At 45.0% G+C, this 17,987-nt stretch overlaps 1 protein-coding gene across 1 annotated transcript in view; it reads right to left on the bottom strand.

Moving 5' to 3' along the window:
• The window catches only part of LOC123728738 (dedicator of cytokinesis protein 11-like), a 145,341-nt gene that overhangs the window by 93,379 nt on the left and 33,975 nt on the right, over positions 1-17,987 (bottom strand). The window contains 15 exon segments of the mRNA XM_045701398.2: positions 603-714; positions 1,333-1,416; positions 2,517-2,663; positions 3,361-3,432; positions 3,996-4,106; positions 4,549-4,618; positions 4,807-4,928; positions 5,128-5,217; positions 5,310-5,393; positions 11,700-11,821; positions 11,955-12,078; positions 13,254-13,346; positions 15,377-15,561; positions 15,844-15,920; positions 16,083-16,204. Coding sequence (XP_045557354.2) covers positions 603-714; positions 1,333-1,416; positions 2,517-2,663; positions 3,361-3,432; positions 3,996-4,106; positions 4,549-4,618; positions 4,807-4,928; positions 5,128-5,217; positions 5,310-5,393; positions 11,700-11,821; positions 11,955-12,078; positions 13,254-13,346; positions 15,377-15,561; positions 15,844-15,920; positions 16,083-16,204 — 1,615 coding nt within the window.

Here is a 17,987-nt window from a genome sequence, read left to right on the forward strand (position 1 = left end):
TTCAAACTCATATTGAGGATGAATATGAGGTTGAAAAGTGGTGAAGTTTCCCTTTAAGTGACTAGGGAGAAAGGAAAACCAGCATAAACAGCAGAACAAGGCCTGAGTTATGCACCTTAGTAATAGATGGTTGTGTGTGGCATTCCTAGAAATAAGAATGAATAGAACGGACTTGGAAGCTCTAACTCTGGCAATTGACTGGTACTGTATACTCACAATGGCTGTCTGGTATTGGGATGCAATCATGTCCATGGTATTTTGGAATGTTCTATCAACTGATGCTGGATTGCCATGGTAATGTAGAATGTTCATTCAAATGATGCTAACTGATGTGGCTCATGCAATGGAATGTATTTTTTCTAATGCTAGTTGAGTTGACTCAACAAAACACAACACAGATTAAAGGGTACACTTCCTGACTTGACTTCTTGGCATGGGTACACTCAAAAATGGCTGCCAATCCACCCATTATGCCATCGTTGACTTGAATGGTGACTCCCTTTCTATTCAATCTTATTTCTATGGTGGCACCGGCATGGAGCAAATGCAGGTAGGTAGCTGATAGAACAGAGAAGCATGGCGTAAGATTAGGAGCTCCTTACCCTGTACTCTCTGCAGCTTGGTGCGGCCGAAGGCCATGGGCAGGTTGAGCGGGATGTAGTGCTCGTGGTTACACACCGTCATCAAGAAGTCAAACTTCATCTCCGTCAAGACCTGTCAGTCAACAAACCCCTCTAGCATTATAAAACAACTCCTAAGACAACACACGTATTGGAACTCAAGATGAGCAGAAACAAATTGTTTATTTTCATCCTACAAATGAACATAATTGAGATAGAGATTATTTTCAATCCCAGAGAGAAAACATTGTAGAGCCACCAGCAATCGGAGGGTTAATAAAAAAATGGATGTACATGTTGATTTTTATTTGTTAGTCAAATATGGTAAGGCTGATAATATAGTGTTAATCAAATGTGTCGGCATGTTGAAGGATTGCTAGAGGCCACACGCTAAAGGCTTTTTATTATACCTGCCAGGATCATACTGTGTTATGTTAGTCACAGCTGTATAGCCTGTATAATTATACTATTATCATTCATGATCCCGTATAGCACGCTCTTATTTTATATGTAGGGCACATTCAATGTGCATCTACTGTCTATAGAAGCCTGTACAGCAGGCTGTTTTAGTTCCAAAGTTGCATTAATGATACATGATCAACAATAGCAGAAGTGTTATTGTACAGTACCTATATAATATACATGTGTATATAATAAAATGATCAACAATTGAAGAGGTACTGTGGTTGGTACTGTGGTTGGTGTCGAGTACCTTGGGGTCTTTGAGTGTGAAGGCACACATGTAGTCGTTGACCAGGCTGAAGGCAAAGCCTCTGTTCATGAAGGTCAGACAGCGCTGCGGAGACAAGCACAGATCAGGGCATTAAGAAGACCAGGACTTACCAACTAAGCACACCAAGAACATCTTTCATATACAGCACCTGACTTACTGAAGTCACCACACATTATCGCTAGTTTCAGAAGGGAGTTTGTCTTTAACCAAGACCTTCTCAATATCAACAGTATTCCTTTTTCAGAGCAGCGATAATGTATTTTGTATTATGTCCGTCCTTTAGTGTATGGTTCAGGTACTGTAATGTATGGGGGTCTGTAGTGTATGGTTCAGGTACTGTAATGTATGGGGGCCTGTAGTGTATGGTTCAGGTACTGTAATGTATGGGGGCCTGTAGTGTATGGTTCAGGCACTGTAATGTATGGGGGCCTGTAGTGTATGGTTCAGGCTCTGTATGGGGGCCTGTAGTGTATGGTTCAGGTACTGTAATGTATGGGGGCCTGTAGTGTATGGTTCAGGCACTGTAATGTATGGGGGCCTGTAGTGTATGGTTCAGGTACTGTAATGTATGGGGGCCTGTAGTGTATGGTTCAGGCACTAATGTATGGGGGCCTGTAGTGTATGGTTCATTCACTGTAATGTATGGGGGCCTGTAGTGTATGCTTCAGGCTCTGTATGGGGGGCCTGTAGTGTATTGTTCAGGTACTATAATGTATGGGGGGCCTGTAGTGTATGGTTCAGGCACTGTAATGTATGGGGGCCTGTAGTGTATGGTTCAGGCTCTGTATGGGGGGCCTGTAGTGTATGGTTCAGGTACTGTAATGTATGGGGGCCTGTAGTGTATGGTTCAGGCTCTGTATGGGGGGGCCTGTAGTGTATGGTTCAGGTACTGTAATGTATGGGGGCCTGTAGTGTATGGTTCAGGTACTGTAATGTATGGGGGCCTGTAGTGTATGGTTCAGGCACTGTAATGTATGGGGGCCTGTAGTGTATGGTTCAGGCTCTGTATGGGGGCCTGTAGTGTATTGTTCAGGTACTGTAATGTATGGGGGCTTGTAGTGTATGGTTCAGGCTCTGTATGGGGGGCCTGTAGTGTATGGTTCAGGTACTGTAATGTATGGGGGCCTGTAGTGTATGGTTCAGGCACTGTATAGGGGCCTGACCTTGATGAAGCCAGCCAGGCTGAGGTTGACACAGCGGGCCTCCTCTGGGATCTCAACATGGCGGATGGTGATGTGAGGCATGATGGACAAGAGCAAGGACTGGAGCACCTGGTGGAAACGGTCTGGAAACCTCTGGGCACGGGGCATCTGGTAAGACACAACACACTCATTTATAGATGTCGACGAGATGGTGACCCGGGGCATGTGAACCTCTGGGCCGAGCGACAATTCAGATCAATAAGGGCTGAATCTTAACTTGGGAATTTTCCAATTGAGCTCAATGGATGTTCTATGGGTATAAAGTGTGTGGATTGATAAACTAATCTTATATTAACTAATAGGATGGAAGGAAGGAACAAGTGTGCTCTTCTGGTCATTGAGAAATAGATTTCTTTCACAACAGCCTAAGAGATGAAACATGACTCACTAAAATGTGCACAGCTTGTAAAATCCTCAAATGTACTAGTGAATATTATATTAAAATTGTGGTCAATTTCAGCAACCTTAGTTTATCTGTAGTAGAGGCGTAAGTCTGTATTTTACTGGGCCTGTTTCTAAACTGTTGCCAAGATAAGAGTACAAGCAGGAATATCCTTATCACCAACTGAACTTTGCATATCTGTAGAATGAGGAAGTGTTCATTGCCACATTTTTTGCAGTGAGGAAAGAGTGTGAAATGTAACACTGCAGCACCACATGATAAATATTTGCATAGCAATAATGCTAACTGTTCCCCTCCACCTGAGGGCTTGTCAGCAGGAATGTCTGTTTTGTGTGGGTGTGTGTAATTTCTTCGATGTGGGACACAAGATAAACCCCCAATCAGAATAGAACATGTACCAACCTTGACCCTGTTGCCCTCCTGGAGGTACTGGGCCATGGACTTGGCCATTGTCTCAAAGAAGAACCAAGAATACTAGAAAAGAGGAAGAGGAAGAGGGACAGAAGAAGTTGGACCTACTGCTCAATTGTGAAACATTTAGATAGCGTCCCGATTGCCACCCTATTACTTCATAGTGCACTACCTTGGGCCAGAGGCCTGCATAATGCCCTTGTCAAAAGTAGTGCACTATAAAGGGAATGCGATTCCATTAGGGATGCACAATTCTTAAGAAAGATCATATCAACAGTCTGACAACAAAAAAACATCAATGGGTTCTATAATATGGGCTTTATAATACCGGCTTCGTGTGCAGGAATCCTGGGTGTACTGACAATAGAAAACTGCTCAAAAGTAATTCTTTCGAAAACATGGTGGGTTGTCAAAACATGCTTATTAGTGACACAAGAATGTAGGGAATCCACTTTCCCTTTCAATGAACAAGTGGCTGGTTCAGTTGCATGTGCTGCAGTGATACCTGCTGATCAGTATGGGAATTGACATTTTTTTTGCTTGAATGTGACAAGTAAAAAAAGTGTGCGCATGCCGCTGTTCCTGCAAAAGCTAATGGGGATCCAAATGAACACACACACACACACCTTGAGCAGCTTGTTGCTGGTGTTCAAATCCGCTGTCTGTTTGAGGATGGCTGTAACTGCGGTGGCCAGGACTTCATGAGTGGTCCCAGAGTTCCCAGACACAAACACATACTGGGGACACCACACAGAAATAGGCATTAATACACAACCTTCACATTATCACTTCCCATGGTATGTTGAACATTACCCCAAATGAGAAATGAATGAACTTAAAGTAACTTTCAACTGAAAATGCATTACCCATCTTTACATTCATCAGTAAGGCAAGGACCAGGACTTGATTCTGCTCATTAAATTGAACCTTTATTTAACTAGGCAAATCCGTTAAGAACAAATTCTTATTTACAATGACGGCCTACCCCAGACAACACTGGGCCAACTGTGCGCCGCCCTATGGGACTCCAAATCACAGCCGGTTGTGATACAGCCTGGATTCGAACCAGGGTGTCTGTAGTGAAACCTCTAGCACTGAGATGCAGTGCCTTAGACTGCGCCATTTCGGGAGCCCCAAAATGATTATCGACTGTCGTGTGTATGATGCCTGACGTTATACCTTCAGAAAAGAGCGCAGGTAGTTTTCCAGTCCTTCTTCATGGCACCGGGAAACGACGTGTATAATCACACTGAAGAATTAGAATATTATGGTTACTTTCCTCAACCTACATCCATTAACGCTTCCAAAAAAGCATTTCAAATCAATTGACTTTGGTCATGAACTATAACTCACATTCACAAACTATGACAATATCTAGGTCACTATTTCATGGGGTCAGATCATGATAACGTCATAGGGTCAGGGGTCAAGACTCACCGGGTGGAGTTGACAGCGATTTCTTGAGCTTCTTTGGTTGCCGTGGTGAGCACCTCAAACAGCTGCACCAGCACAGTGGGGAGGAACTTAATGATCAACTGAGCCTCCATGGCATGCAGGCACTAGGGAAGGGAGGGAAGGAGGGAGAGAGATGGTGTGAGAGAAAGAGAAAGAGAGAAAGGGGTGTGAGTGAGAGAGAGAGAGACAAAGAGAGAGAGAGAACAGGAAATTAAGTTAAAATATGAGGGTTGAAGTCAGAGAGAGACAGCAATACACAGTGATAGCGTAAATGACACTTCACAACAGAAGTGTCTCTCTCACCTTAAGATACCTGATGAGTTCTGCTGGGTTGCCCTCTGTGGAGGACCTTATCAACTGGCAGTGCTGGAAAAACTTATGGAGGTGCAGATCCTAGACAGAGAAATACAGAACACAGATGTCTTATGGTGTTTGTTACAATAGCTTTAACAAGTTGTTTTAATGTTGGAAGGTAGAAGACATACTTCAGGGTATATTGTTGAAGCTACATTGGTCTTCACTTTGAAAAGTGGCTTGCTGTTTTCTACCCATTTTATATCTGGCGCTGGCTGTAAGGAGAAAAAAAACACAAATACAATAAAGTGATTTTAGTATCCTGCATTTTTCAATAACTCATAGTTTGCAGGGGTGTAATGGTTCACCAAACCCACGGTTCGGTACGTATTGCGTTTTTGGAGCCACGGTTCGGTTTCGGTACAGCGGGAAAATTAAATGCCATTCATAATGTTCCTGGCATACCATTCTGATGCCGTGTTTGTAACTACGTGGGAGGTGGGAATTTAGCAGTTGTGAAGTCATAAATACCAGTTGGATGCATTCATCTAATTTTAAATTTGTTGAGAAATGCAGACAGGCTAATGGCCAACAAGCTGTGTCAACTATGAACCAAAAGTACAGCTATCATGCTTGTAAACAAATATAGAGTAAAAAAAAAAAAACATTAATAAATTGCTCTTCATAAATACTGTTTTGTTGTTGCATTTAACTGCCGAAAATGCTGTTATAGAGGCCATTTCGTTAGTAGGTGAGGTCAGAGGTCACCATGTGGGAAAGCGGGTGCTTGGGATGTTATGGTGCTTTCAAGACAACTGGGAACTCTGGAAAAAAAATGAGGTCAAATCATGACTGTGATCTTCAGGTCGGAAAATCGTCTCTCTTAAAAGATGGAATTCCGAGTTGGATGACCGGTCACAAAGATCCCAGTCGTATGTGGTAAATTCCTAATTCCCACTTGGTTACGAATGCACCATGACACTGCCTCCTTCAGATGTCACCAGGGAGGCCAAAATTCCATCCCACCAAAACAGGCTGACATTTCAAGCGGCCTTTTCAAACAGCTCTTACACTAAAAGGGCATTAGCATCATTTTCACAATTTCACAGAATTATTCCAACCTCAGTGTGGAAATATATATATGGAACACAGGAAAATATGTATTTTCACTGCATTGGATCTTTAAGTAAGCGCCCAATGGTGCATTGGCCAATTCATTAAAAACTTTTGCATTGGTTTGCTTATATAGAGAGGGTACTACCTGTTTGTGTCACGTCCTGACCAGTAAAAGGGGTTATTTGTCATTATAGTTGGTCAGGGCGTGGCAGGGGGGTGTTTGTTTTGTGTGTTTGGGTATTGTGGGTTTAGGTTCTAGTTTTCATATTTGTATGTTTAAATCTAGCTTTTCTATGTGAGTTTTGTCAATGACCTCCAATTAGAGGCAGCTGGTTGTTGTTGTCTCTAATTGGAGGCCATATTTAGTTGTGTTTGTTTTCACTGGTTTTTGTGGGTTGTTGTTTCTAGTATAGTCTGTGCACCTTACTGGACTGTTTTTGTCATTTAATTATTTTGATTAAGTGTTTTCTTTAATAAAATAAGAAGATGAGCATTTTACCCGCTGCGTTTTGGTCCACTCAATAACGACCCTTGTGACAGAACCACCCACCAAAGAAGGACCAAGCATTGTGAGGAAGGAGCAGCAGGAGGGGGGGGGGGGGGCATACGGGGAGTTGGGCTGAGTCAGAGGGGAGCCCTGACCTAACTTCCTGGGCATACAGGAGAGAGTCGTGGAGCAAAAAGGAGCCAGTCAAGGAATCAAGCGAGGAGCTTGACGCGAGATTCCGGAGAGCGGTACTGACAGAAAGGGCACGAAGAAGAACCTGTGCTTACTATGGGGAGCGACGGATCAAGCAAGCACCATGTTATGCGGAGACACGCACGGTATCGCCAGTGCGCAGCTACAGCCTGGTGCGCTTGGTGAAAGCTCCTCACAGGTGTCATGCTAGAGCCAGCATCGAGCCAGGACCGGTGATGCAAGTTGCAAGCATCAGACCGCCGGTGAGGGTTCATGGCCCAGTGTATCCTGTTCCTGCTCCTCGTACTCTTCCTCCAGTGCGTCAGCCCAGTCCAGTACGTCCTGTTCCTGCTCTCCGCACTAGCCTTGAGGTGCGTGTTACTAGTCTGGCGCCTCCAAAGCCAGCCCCACGCATCAGGCCTTCAGTGCGCCTGCCCAGCCCAGTACGTCATGTTCCTGCTCCTCGCACTATCCCTGTGGTGCGGTTACTAGTCTGGCGCCTCCTAAGCCAGCCCCACGCATCAGGCCTCCAGTGCGCAGTCCCAGTCCAGAGCTTCCGGCGACAGTCCCCCGTCCGGAGCTTCCGGCGACAGTCCCCCGTCCGGAGCTTCCGGCGACAGTCCCCCGTCCGGAGCTTCCGGCGACAGTCCCCCGTCCGGAGCTTCCGGCGACGGCCTACAGCCCGGAGCCTCCAGAGACGGCCTACAGCCCGGAGCCTCCAGAGACGGCCTACAGCCCGGAGCCTCCAGAGACGGCCTACAGCCCGGAGCCTCCAGAGACGGCCTACAGCCCGGAGCCTCCAGAGACGGCCTACAGCCCGGAGCCTCCAGCGACGCTCCCCAGCCCGGAGCCTCCAGCGACGCTCCCCAGCCCGGAGCCTCCAGCGACGCTCCCCAGCCTAGAGTCTACGGAACGGGAGCTACGCCCAGAGCCAGAGCCACCTCCGTAGTGGGAGGATTGGGGGGGGGGGGGGGGGGTGTAGCACAGGGACCGTTGTTGACGGTGGCCACCCTCCCTTCCCTCCCTTTAAGTTTGGGGTTGTTGTGTGGGGTTTTTGTTTAACCTCTATGGGCTAGAGTCCCACCTACTCAACAGCCAGTGTAATCCCGTGGCGCGATATTCAAATACCTCAAAAAATGCAAAAACGTCAATTTTTCAAACATATGACTATTTTACACCATTTTAAAGACAAGACTCTAGTTAATCTAACCACACTGTCCGATTTCAAAAAGGCTTTACAACGAAAGCAAAACATTAGATTATGTCAGCAGAGTACCCAGCCAGAAATAATCAGACACCCATTTTTCAAGCTAGCATATAATGTCACATAAACCCAAACCACAGCTAAATGCAGCACTAACCTTTGATGATCTTCATCAGATGACAACCCTAGGACATTATGTTATACAATACATGCATGTTTTGTTCAATCAAGTTCATATTTATATAAAAAACCAGCTTTTTACATTAGCATGTGACTAGCATGTGACTAGCATTCCGACCGAACACTGCCGGTGAATTTACTAAATTACTCACGATAAACGTTCACAAAAACATAATTATTTTAAGAATTATAGATACAGAACTCCTCTATGCACTCGATATGTCCGATTTTAAAATAGCTTTTCGGTGAAAGCACATTTTGCAATATTCTTAGTAGATAGCCCGGCATCACAGGGCTAGCTATTTAGACACCCAGCAAGTTTAGCACTCACCAAAGTCAGATTTACTATAAGAAAAATGTTATTACCTTTGCTGTTCTTCGTCAGAATGCACTCCCAGGACTTCTACTTCAATAACAAATGTTGGTTTGGTCCCAAATAATCCATTGTTATATCCAAATAGTGGCGTTTTGTTCGTGCGTTCAAGACACTATCCGAAAGGGTAAATAAGGGTGACGAGCATTGCGCATTTCGTGACAAAAAAAATCTTAATATTCCATTACCGTACTTCGAAGCATGTCAACCGCTGTTTAAAATCAATTTTTATGCCATTTTTCTCGTAAAAAAGCGATAATATTCCGACCGGGAAATCGTTTTTTATTACAAAGAGAGTGAAAGTAAAAGCATGCTATCCCCTCATGCACGAGCCTCAGTCTAATGGCCCTCTGATAGAGCACTTGCCAAACATGCTAATGTGTTTCAGCCTGGGGATGGAATTACATCGTTCAGCTTTTTCCCGCCTTCTGAGAGCCCATGGGAGCCGTAGGAAGTGTCACGTCATGCCAGAGATCCCCTGTATTTGTTAGAGATGATCAAGGAGGGCAAGAAATGGTCAGACAGGCCACTTCCTGTAAGGAATCTTCTCAGGTTTTGGCCTGCCAAATGAGTTCTGTTATACTCACAGACACCATTCAAACAGTTTTAGAAACTTGAGGGTGTTTTCTATCCAAAGCCAATATGCTGGGCAGGAGTTACTGGGCAGGAGTAGTAACCAGATTAAATCGGGTACGTTTTTTATCCGGCCGTGCAAATACTGCCCCCTAGCCCCAACAGGTTACGGTGCATTTGGGGTCTGCACCTTTTGGGGGGGGGGGGGGGGTACTGTCACGTCCTGACCAGTAAAAGGGGTTATTTGTCATTATAGTTGGTCAGGGCGTGGCAGGGGGGTGTTTGTTTTGTGTGTTTGGGTATTGTGGGTTTAGGTTCTAGTTTTCTTATTTCTATGTTTAAATCTAGCTTTTCTATGTGAGTTTTGTCAATGACCTCCAATTAGAGGCAGCTGGTTGTTGTTGACTCTAATTGAAGGCTATATTTAGTTGTGTTTGTTTTCACTGGTTTTTGTGGGTGGTTGTTTCTAGTATAGTCTGTGCACCTTACTGGACTGTTTTTGTTGTTTGTTTATTTTGATTAAGTGTTTTCTTTAATAAAATAAGAAGATGAGCACTTTACCCGCTGCGTTTTGGTCCACTCAATACGACCCTTGTGACAGTTTGCTGAAATGGGTGAAAGAGGGAGGTTCTTAACGTCGCTCGAGCACTTTCATGAGGTGCTGAAACCCCCTATTCTCAACCACAGAACGGGCGCATATCTGCGGCTATAAAGCAAAGACTGTAAAAAAATTGCCTACCCATCGCTCTTGTAATTTCTTTGGCCAGGTCAGAATCAGCTGCCAAGGGCTGCTTGAATGCAGACGGGGGACGATATTGTTTCTTTGCGTTTCCTTCTTGCTCTGTTATACTGGGGTGATGTCGCCGTAAATGTGTCAACATATTTGAGGTGTTGGCAACTGCATAGGCTATTCTCGTTGAGCATGGCGACATACTTTTAACGTTTTATCCACCACTCTCTGTCCATCGCCGTAGTAATCTACTGGGAAGCCAAAATGTTTTTCATCTGGAGATTTAAACGATGATGGAGGAACCTCCAATTCTGGTTTATCAACCCCACCACTCGACATTGTACGGAACCTTTTCAGGACACTGTCTTTCAGAGATAATTCGTAAAAATCCAAATAACTTCACAGATCTTCATTGTAAAGGGTTTAAACACTGTTTCCCATGCTTGTTCAATGAACCATAAACAATTAATGAACATGCACCTGTGGAACGGTCATTAAGACACTAACAGCTTACAGACGGTAGGCAATTAAGGTCACAGTTATGAAAACTTAGGACACTAAATAGGCCTTTCTACGGACTCTGAAAAACACCAAAAGAAAGATGCCCAGGGTCCCTGCTCCCTGAACGTGCCTTAGGCATGCTGCAAAGAGGCATGAGGACTGCAGATGTGGCCAGGGCAATAAATTGCAATGTCCGTACTGTGAGACACTGAAGACAGCGCTACAGGGAGACAGGACGGACAGCTGATCGTCCTCGCAGTGGCAGACCACATGTAACAACACCTGCAGAGGATTGGTACATCCGAACATCACATCTGCGGGACAGGTACAGGATGGCAACAACAACTGCTAGAGTTACACCAGGAAAGCACAAAATAGGCTGAGAGAGGCTGGACTGAGGTGTTGTAGGCCTGTTGTAAGGCAGGTTCTCACCAGACATCACCGGCAACAACGTCGCCTATGGGCACAAACCCACCGTTGCTGGACCAGACAGGACTGGAAAAAAATGCTCTTCACTGACAAGTCACGGTTTTGTCTCACCAGGGGTGATGGTCGGATTCGCGGTAATCGTCGAAGGAATGAGCGTTACTTCGAGGTCTGTACTCTGGAGCGGGATCGATTTGGTGGTGGAGGGTCCGTCATGGTCTGGGGCGGTGTGTCACAGCATTATCGGACTGAGCTTGTTGTCATTGCAGGCGATCTCAATGCTGTGCGTTACAGGGAAGAGATCCTCCTCCCTCATGTGGTACCCTTCCTGTAGGCTCATCCCATTTCTTTTTTTGCTGAGTTTAGTTCCCGGCTGCGCCTCACAAAAGGACAATTTGAAATGCATCAATTAAGATTCAAATTTTTATTACAACGTGCAAAGATGATGCAGTTGTTTTAATGGAATAGCCTGAAATTGTTTTTTTCAGCTCAGACTTACTCAAGAGGCATAGGCCTACAACGCAGAGTAGGCATAGCCTATAGGCCACTGTTTGATTTAGTCATTCTTTTTCTTTTTTTAATGTACTCATTCGGGTTCACAGCGCGGACAAAACCGAGGTCCCCGTACCAAACGGTTTTGTACAAATACGTGTACCATTACACCCCTAATAGTTTTTCATAATATCATTCTCCAAATGTTTTAATCAATGTCATCTCAGTCGTCATATGCCACTAGCATACAAGCAGGAGAAACCTCTTCCCTGACCCCAGGTTCTCTCCAGTGCCCAGGGGGTTGTACCTTCTTGGCGTCCTGGGTCTTGTCATACAGGTATCCAGGGGGCAGGGTGGCAGACACAGGCAGCTGTAGCTCTATAGACTGCATCCTGCCGTCTTTCAACAGAGGGGCACAGGAGTAGCCCACTGTTACAGAGAGATGGACGGCTAAGGTAATGGAGGTAGATGGCAGATACACACACTCAAGACAAATACACTAACATACACACGCACACCCTCCAAAAATAAAAACACACACACACACCGCTCCTAGTCTTACCCAGGGACAGGACTCCCTCTCTCTTCTTGGTGCTGGTCTTGGTACTGATCTCACAGCTGATGTGGTAGAAGGTAAAGAGGATGTGGTGTTTCTCATGAACATGGACTGGCAGCTCAATCTTTACCTGTATAGGTAGGGAAACAATCAATCATTAATATTAGTGATAATGTTCATAGGAACACAATCAATCATGAATAATGTTCATAGGAACCCAATCAATCATTATTATTAGTGATAATGTTCATAGGAACCCAATCAATCATTATTATTAGTGATAATGTTCATAGGAACCCAATCAATCATTATTATTAGTGATAATGTTCATAGGAACCCAATTAATCATTAATATTAATGTTCATAAGAAATGCGCCTGACCTATCTACGCTACTTTAGCTGTAATGGAACTACTTTTATATGTCATAACATTGTCAGAAATGATGTGTCTAGCCTTTATGCAGCAAAGTGATTAAAAGGTGAAACTGCAACACACAAAACAGTACGGAAAAAAAAGTATGAAAATGTATGCACTCACTACTGTAAGCCGCTCTGGATAAGAGCATCTGCTAAATGACTAAAATGTTACATTTAAATATTTTAACAATTTGTCCAAAAAGCTAAATACTTCCTACTCTCCCCGCAAGGGGGCAGTAACAGTGAGTAGTAGAATGTTCAGTCTACCTGCACGTGCGCTCTGCTTCACAGGAAATAACAGACAGCCCATGGCATAGTATTAAACTAACGTCAATTAAACCATAATCTACAGTGTGACTTGATCATGTGTCACCATCAATAGTGCTGTCCTTTCACTTGTTGAAGCTGGTCTTCCTCATAACTCACTTGAACTCATTTAGTTAACTATTCAGCAAGGCATGAGGTATTGGTTCAGGAATTGGTCACTGGAGAGTAAAGAAAAGGGGGGGTCTTGGATGGTGAGTGTGTGTGGAGTCTAATCCATATACAAGATGCCACCGCTCCCGTGGGTCTGTGATAGTCTCCTGTCCTCACCTCTCCCTTTTCCCTGGCCAGGGAGGCTCTGGTTGGTGTCTGACTAACCTAGTGTGAGGCAGAGTTACAGGATTAACCAGGAGATAACTGGTGGACTGGACTTCAGTAGAATACTGTACTGTAGACTGACCATGTTTTAAATAGGCTTTAAAAACACCAACTTTTCACCTCCTTCACCTATAGTGAAACTTTGACGAGACATGATGCATTGTTCAAACTCAACTGTTTTGTAGACGTGAACCATGGGAGGGGGGGCTTGGCAGGTCAGGTTTATTGACCAAGGGTCTCACTCACCTCGTCATAGAACTCAGGGTTCTGGTTGTGGTGAAGGACGGCCGCACAGGCACTGGTGGTGAAGAGTGTCTCCCCTGGCTTTCCGTAGATACACTGAAACACACACACATACATTATTAGTCATCTACCGTAATTTCTGGACTATAAGCCGCAACTTTGTTCCCAAGCTTTGAACCTCGCGGCTTAAACAATGACGCGGCTAATATATGGATTTTTCCCGCTTTCAAATTTTTTTTCTCAAAAAAAAAACACATTCTGTGATGTGCTCAGTTTTTTTGGCGGCATGAAGCTTTCATTAGACCAATGAAATTGCCGAACGGGTTAAGGTCAAACAACTTTTTTGTTTACTGTTTAGATTAAATCGAGCGCTCTCAAACTTCCCATCATTCTGATTACGGTAGTCATTTTGTCACCCTCATCATGGCAAAGACATGGAGAAATGCATATGATGCAGCTTTCAAGTTAAAGGCGATTGATCTGGCTGTTGGAAAAGGAAATAGAGCTGCTGCACGGGAGCTTGGTCTTAATGAGTCGATGATAAGACGTTGGAAACAGCAGCGTGAGGAATTGACTCAGTGCAAAAAGACAACTAAAGCTTACTGCAAATTTTTTGTTACAAGCCGTGTTTCGTTAAAGCCTATTTATTTTTGTTACAAGCCGTGTTTCGTTAAAGCCTGTGTAAAGTTAATTTGTTTCAATGTACCGGTAGGCACCTGCGGCTTATAGACATGTGCGGCATATTTATGTTAAAAAAAATAATTATTATTATTCAGGGCTTATATTCAGGTGTGCTCAATAGTCCGGAATATATGGTACTGCTCATCCTTCGATGTTAGGTCATGACAGTGTGTAAGTCTACAGCAATATGTGAGCGCTGATAATAACTAGACAGAAATGGTTTCAAAGAACTGTATAATCATATCTAAAATACAACGCTAGCCTCTCATGGCAGAACTTACAACACAAGCAAACAACAATCTGTAAGAACAATGGGGAAAACTAGCTGTTCACCAGTTTAAGTTAGTTAGAGGTGAGATTTGAGTTAATGAGAGGAGAACTCTCTCACGCCAGGCTAAACTCAGAGTGGAGACCAAGCAGAACCAGGGGAGGGAAGGAGGAGGGGCAGGCTGAGTTGCCTAAGCCCATGCATGTGATGTGGCTTTGTGAATACATGCCCTGAAGTCAACCTGTTTGGAAGTCCAGGCAGTGGTCTAGATAATTGACCCTGATATGGCAGACACAGTGAGGAGGAGAGGGGGATCCGTTTGGAACGGTAATTAGGACATTGATTACTTTGGTCTTTCCTCATTCCTGCAGAGAGGAGAGGCAGAGCCTCAGGCTAGGTCCCAATTGGCATCCTATTCCCTAAGAAGTGCACAGCTTTTGAGCAGCTCTGGTGAAAAGTAGTGTCAGAAGTAGGGCACTACCCTGGGAATAGGGTGCCATTTGTGACACAGCCTATGAGAGCGGTGGAGGTCCTCTGAAAGAACAGAGTGAGCAGAGCTCAAATGAACAGCTCAGTCGAAGAAGAGATAGTTTCAGATCATATGATTATGGGTTGTGTACCAGCATGGAAAAAGTTGTGCATTTAGAAGCCCTGTTCCTGTGGAAACAACATGTGAATGTGCGGTGATTACACAGTGAGGCTGAGGACCCGTTCCCTGGCTAGAAGGACTGGAATCTCCAGCATGGAGTCTTATCTCCAGAGTGGGGGAGAGTACAGAAAAGACCAGCACAACAACAAACAAGTAAAACAGGCAGAACTTAGTCTACAGTACGGTACTGTAAATGCTAGCTACCTAAACCATTGGCTATCATTCCATCTAAAAACTATTCTTTAGCCGTTTAATGGAGGTTTCCACCCAGAAATATTTAACGTTTGTGGATGTTGTTCAATGAGTGAGTGAGTGAGTGAGTGAGTGAGTGAAAAGACACTTCAGTCAACACAATAACTCCCACAAGAAGGAGGACAGTCAATAAGTGGTTATGTGAGCTGTAAACACAATAACCAACTGCACTCAATGCTTGCAAGTCAGTTTGGTGTTGCTATTTCCACACTGATGACTAAAACCATCTCCCTCTCACTTTCCCTCTCCCCTCCCTCTCCCTCTCTTCTCCCCCACCTTTGCGAAGGTCTTCTGGTTGTCATATTTCAGCTGCAGGGGATAGACATACAGGTGGTTCTTGAAGACAGTGAAGGGGTAGTTGTACTTGGCCTCCTCAGGGAGAAACTCCTCTATCTCCACAGAGACCCTCTCACACTCCTCCTCAAAGGGCTTGACTGGGACGTAGGACGAGGTCACCGTGTCTGAGGGAGAAGAAGGGAGGACATTAGAGCAATCAATGTTAGAATGTCTTAAGTAGCTGTTATGTATGCATTTATAATGCCTTTATAAGGGGGGCAAGAGTAAAGTGTTCATTAGTGCAACTAATCAATATAACTCGTCATCAACCATCATCAACTAATTCATTTAACCACAAACACTTTGACTTATCATTCAAGCTAATGTAAACGACAGGCTAAAACAACACTAGTTAAGGCAAATCTTTGAATATGGATGGTGTACATATCTGAATAAAAACTACCCACTTGAGAAGTCTGGAGGCAAACATTCGATGGTGACATTAAGTTGTCCAGGTATAGTCTGTAGCTTGCTCTTCTCTGGCCTAAAGGGTGAACGTGCATGAAACAGTCAAAGCACTAGAAAACCAGAGTACGCCTGTAGTGCAAACAGACACTAGGATACCGACTGACATATAGCACAGCCAGCACGACAAACCACCTACAGTGTACTGTCACAGCCATCATAGGTCTTATTGATGACTCACTTCCTGATGTCAGCCAGCATCTTGATAAGGTCATCGGTGGAGATCTTGCTGCTGTCCTGGCGATAGAGAGGCGAGAACCTTCCGTCCATGTCCAGACTGCCCTGGGCATCATTAAACACCTGCTTGGAGAACAACACACACAGACAGGATCATATTTACTGTGTAGAAGCACAGGAGGCTGGTGTCACCTTAAAGGGTTCGTGGTATTAGCTGAGGCGGAATAGTGTCAAATACATCAAACACACGGTTTCCATGTGTTTGATGCCATTTCATTCGCTCCGTTCCAGCCATTATTATGAGCCGTCCTCCACCTCAGCAGCCTCCACTGTGTAAAAAACACACTCAGATTTACCTTGGTGTGAAGAGGATGTGCACCGTACAGGAACACCTTAGATGCAAATAAATGATCATCACACTGTCTCATGAAGTAAACATTATAGTGATGAGCTAAACTACTTCTATGCTCGCTTCAAGGCAAATAACACTGACACATACATGAGAGCACTAGCTGTTCCGGACGACTGTGTGATCACACTCTCCGCAGCCGATGTGAGTAAGACCTTCAAACAGGTCAACATTCACAAGGCCGCAGCGCCAGACGGATTACCAGGACATGTGCTGCGAGCATGCGCTGACCAACTGGCAAGTGTCTTCACTGACATTTTCAACCTCTCCCTGTCTGAGTCTGTAATACCAACATGTTTTAAGCTGACTACTACAGTCCCTGTGCCCAAGAACACTAAGGTAACCTGCCTAAATGACTACCGACCCCTAGCACTCACGTCTGTCGCCACAAAGTGCTTTGAAAGGCTGGTCATGGCTCACATAAACACCATTATCACAGAAACCCTAGACCCACTCCAATTTGCATACCACCCAAACAGATCCACAGATGATGCAATCTCGATTGCACTTCACACTGCCCTTTCCCACCTGGACAAAAGGAACACCTATGTGAGAATGCTATTCATTGACTACAGCTCAGCATTCAACACCATAGTGCCCTCAAAGCTCATCACTAAGCTAAGGACCCTGAGACTAAACACCTCTCTCTGCCACTGCATCCTGGACTTCCTGACGGGGCCGCACCCTGGTGGTAAGGGTAGGTAACACATCCGTCACGCTGATCCTCAACACAGGGGCCCCTCAGGGGTGCGTGCTCAGTCCCCTCCTGTACTCCCTGTTCACTCATGACTGGACGGCCAGGCACGACTCCAACACCATCATTAAGTTTGCCACAGTGGTAGACCTGATCACCGACAACGAAGAGAAAGCCTATAGGGAGGAGGTCAGAGACCTGGCCGTGTGGTGCCAGGACAACAACCTCTGCCTCAACGTGATCAAGACAAAGGAGATGAGCACACCCCCATTCTCATCGACAGAGCTGTAGTGGAACAGGTTGAGCGCTTCAAGTTCCTTGGTGACCACATCACCAACAAACTAACATGGTCCAAGCACACCAAGATAGTCGTGAAGAGGGCACGACAACCTATTCCCCCCTCAGGAGACTGAAAAGATTTGGCATGGGTCCTCAAATCCTCAAAAGGTTATCCAGCTGCATCATCGAGAGCATCCTGACTGGTTGCATGACTGCCTGGTATGGCAACTGCTCGGCCTCCGACCGCAAGGCACTACAGAGGGTAGTGCGTACGGCCCAGTATATCACTGGGGCAAAGCTTCCTGCCATCCAGGACCTCTATACCAGGCGGTGTCAGAGGATTCCCTAAAAATTGTTAAAGACTCAGCTACCCTAGTCATAGACTGCTCTCTCTGCTACCACACGGCATGCGGTGCCGGAGAGCCAAGCCTAGGTCCAAGAGGCTTCTAAACAGCTTCTACCCCAAAGCCATAAGACTCGTGAACATCTAATCAAATGGCTACCTAGAATATTTGCATTGCCCCCCC

This window comes from Salmo salar, chromosome 18 (assembly GCF_965601325.2).
Source record: "Salmo salar chromosome 18, fSalSal1, whole genome shotgun sequence".
NCBI lineage: Eukaryota > Metazoa > Chordata > Actinopteri > Salmoniformes > Salmonidae > Salmo > Salmo salar.